At 35.5% G+C, this 2,228-nt stretch overlaps 1 protein-coding gene across 1 annotated transcript in view; it reads left to right on the top strand.

Moving 5' to 3' along the window:
• The window catches only part of ELMOD2 (ELMO/CED-12 domain containing 2), a 29,283-nt gene that overhangs the window by 20,675 nt on the left and 6,380 nt on the right, over positions 1 to 2,228 (top strand). The window contains exon 5 of the mRNA XM_006872218.1: positions 1,606 to 1,739. Coding sequence (XP_006872280.1) covers positions 1,606 to 1,739 — 134 coding nt within the window. The remainder of the gene's footprint in view (positions 1 to 1,605; positions 1,740 to 2,228) is intronic.

Here is a 2,228-nt window from a genome sequence, read left to right as displayed (position 1 = left end):
TAATTTCCTTTTCAGCGTTGTCATTATTAGTGTAGAGGAACCCAACTGATTTTCCTATGTTGATCTTGTATCCATAGTGTTTTTAATGGCAGGTTTTCCAAAGTAGGATGCCAGGCCTTTCTTTTGAGGTGTCTATGGGAGAACTCAGACCTCCAGTCTTTTGCTTGGTAAATAAGTGCATTAGCTGATGCACCATCCAAGGACTTCTCTTTCTTTGATTGTTATATTGTTCATAAGTGTTGTCAATTGGTTCTGACCCATAGTGACCCTGTATAGGGTTTCTGAAGAGTGGTGGTTGGTGGGTTTTAACAGGCAAAGTTTTGTTTAGCAGTCCACTGCTTATCCTATAGCACCACACCAGGACTTCATTGTTGTTGTTCAGTGTTGTTGAGTGGGTTTCATCTCATTGATACCCTGTATAGCTACTAAGGTGTGGCTGGTTAAGCACTCCAGGAATCCATTGTTGTTGTTGTTAAGTGCCTTTAGTTGGTTCCGACTCATAGTGACCCTGTATAGAGTGTCCAAGGAGTGGCTAGTGAATTTGAATCACTGATCTTAGGAGTTGGTGGGAACCACAAGATGAGCAGTTCAGACTCCCCAGCAGCTGCTCAGGTATACTTTACTTAACAATAATAATAATAGTGAAATGGAAAAGAATGCAGGTACTTCCGTTTTGCAAATTTTCATAAACTTTCTTGTCAAATTTTGTAAGTCTGTTTTGTTTGATGGCTCCTAGTAATGAATTTACAAAATGATTTTTTTAAAAACAACTTTTTTTTACATAATTAGCTTATTGGTATTTAATATTTGATAGCTTTATTCTTAAATCCTCAGTCTTAAAGAATGTATTTAGTTGAATCCAAGTCTTGTTTTTCTTTTAAAGCTATAAAAATTTGTAAATTATTAGTCATATGGATGGACACAGTGGTAGCAACAGTGGGCTCAAATGTAGTGATCATTGTGAGGACGGCAAGGGACCACGTGGTATTTCGTTCTGTTGTCCATGGTGTTTGTGTGAGTCGGAATTGACTTGATAGCACCTAAAATAAGTCATTTAGGCTGCAATACTATCAGTATCATTTCCTTCAGGATTCCCTTCTAATTTAATCCTAGTTTTCTACTTCTGAGCAGGGGCTCATCACCTACCCCTATAATAAAAACAAAAAACAAAACCAGTTGCTGTCAAGTAAATTCTAAGTTAATTAAATAGCGTGTGAAGCAAGGGCCAAATACGTAATATTGTGTTCTTTTGAAGCAAGCATTTTATCATTTTTGGCATATATATATTAATTAGAAATATTCTCTCATTGATTTAGATTCCTAAGTGTTATTTGTTACCTTTTCAAAACTATTCACAATTGATCTTTTTGCTTGGAATCAGCATGCTGTACCTTTTAGAGTTATTGAAACCATTCTGTAAATACAGGCTTTTGAGCCTATCAGTTGTTTAACTGGTAAGTAGTTAATTACTTGAAATGTTGAAATATTTCAAATATTTAGCTATAATTGAAAGTATTCTGCTTCCTAGTTAGATAAGCTGAGAAGGAAACTGCGTTGGTAAATTAAGAACACCACTGTTTATAATATGAAAGCATGTTTGTGCAGCTTTGGCATCTTTTAATGCCCAAGAACAAGTTGAAGGCTAGAATCTCCAAGCAGTGGGCCGACATTGGCTTCCAGGGCGATGATCCCAAAACAGACTTCAGAGGCATGGGCATACTTGGATTAATCAATCTTGTGTAAGTGAAAGTTTTCTTCTGTAAATGAAATTTCATGTGCTCTTCAATCTGATGAAATTAATACTTTTTTTTAATACTCTCTGATTTTAACAGCTGCTGTGCTAAAAATACAAATGAAGACACTGGAAATACACTTTGTATGTGCTTGTGATTACTTACCAATACTTTTCTGCTTCCATTTGTTCTAGTCTCCCTTCTGATGCCTCTCAAAGGAATACATATACATTTTCATTTTATTTTTGCCCTCTTGCCTCTTCTTTTCTGGTTCACTAATTTAATTTTGGGGAATATAAATAGATAAGATGGTAATCAAATCTCTTCACGCTCTATGCCATGTGTGACAATGGATCTAAATCCCTAACTTTTCAGAGACTATTAACTTCCCTTTTTTTGCCTCTAATACCAATGTGTGACCACATAAAATTCCAACATTTGTTCCTCAAATCAGAATTGATAGCCAAAACTGGTCTAGAAATTAAACTGAAAGAT

Source organism: Chrysochloris asiatica, unplaced genomic scaffold (assembly GCF_000296735.1).
Source record: "Chrysochloris asiatica unplaced genomic scaffold, ChrAsi1.0 scaffold00187, whole genome shotgun sequence".
NCBI lineage: Eukaryota > Metazoa > Chordata > Mammalia > Afrosoricida > Chrysochloridae > Chrysochloris > Chrysochloris asiatica.
This window is presented reverse-complemented; position numbering and strand designations above follow the sequence as displayed.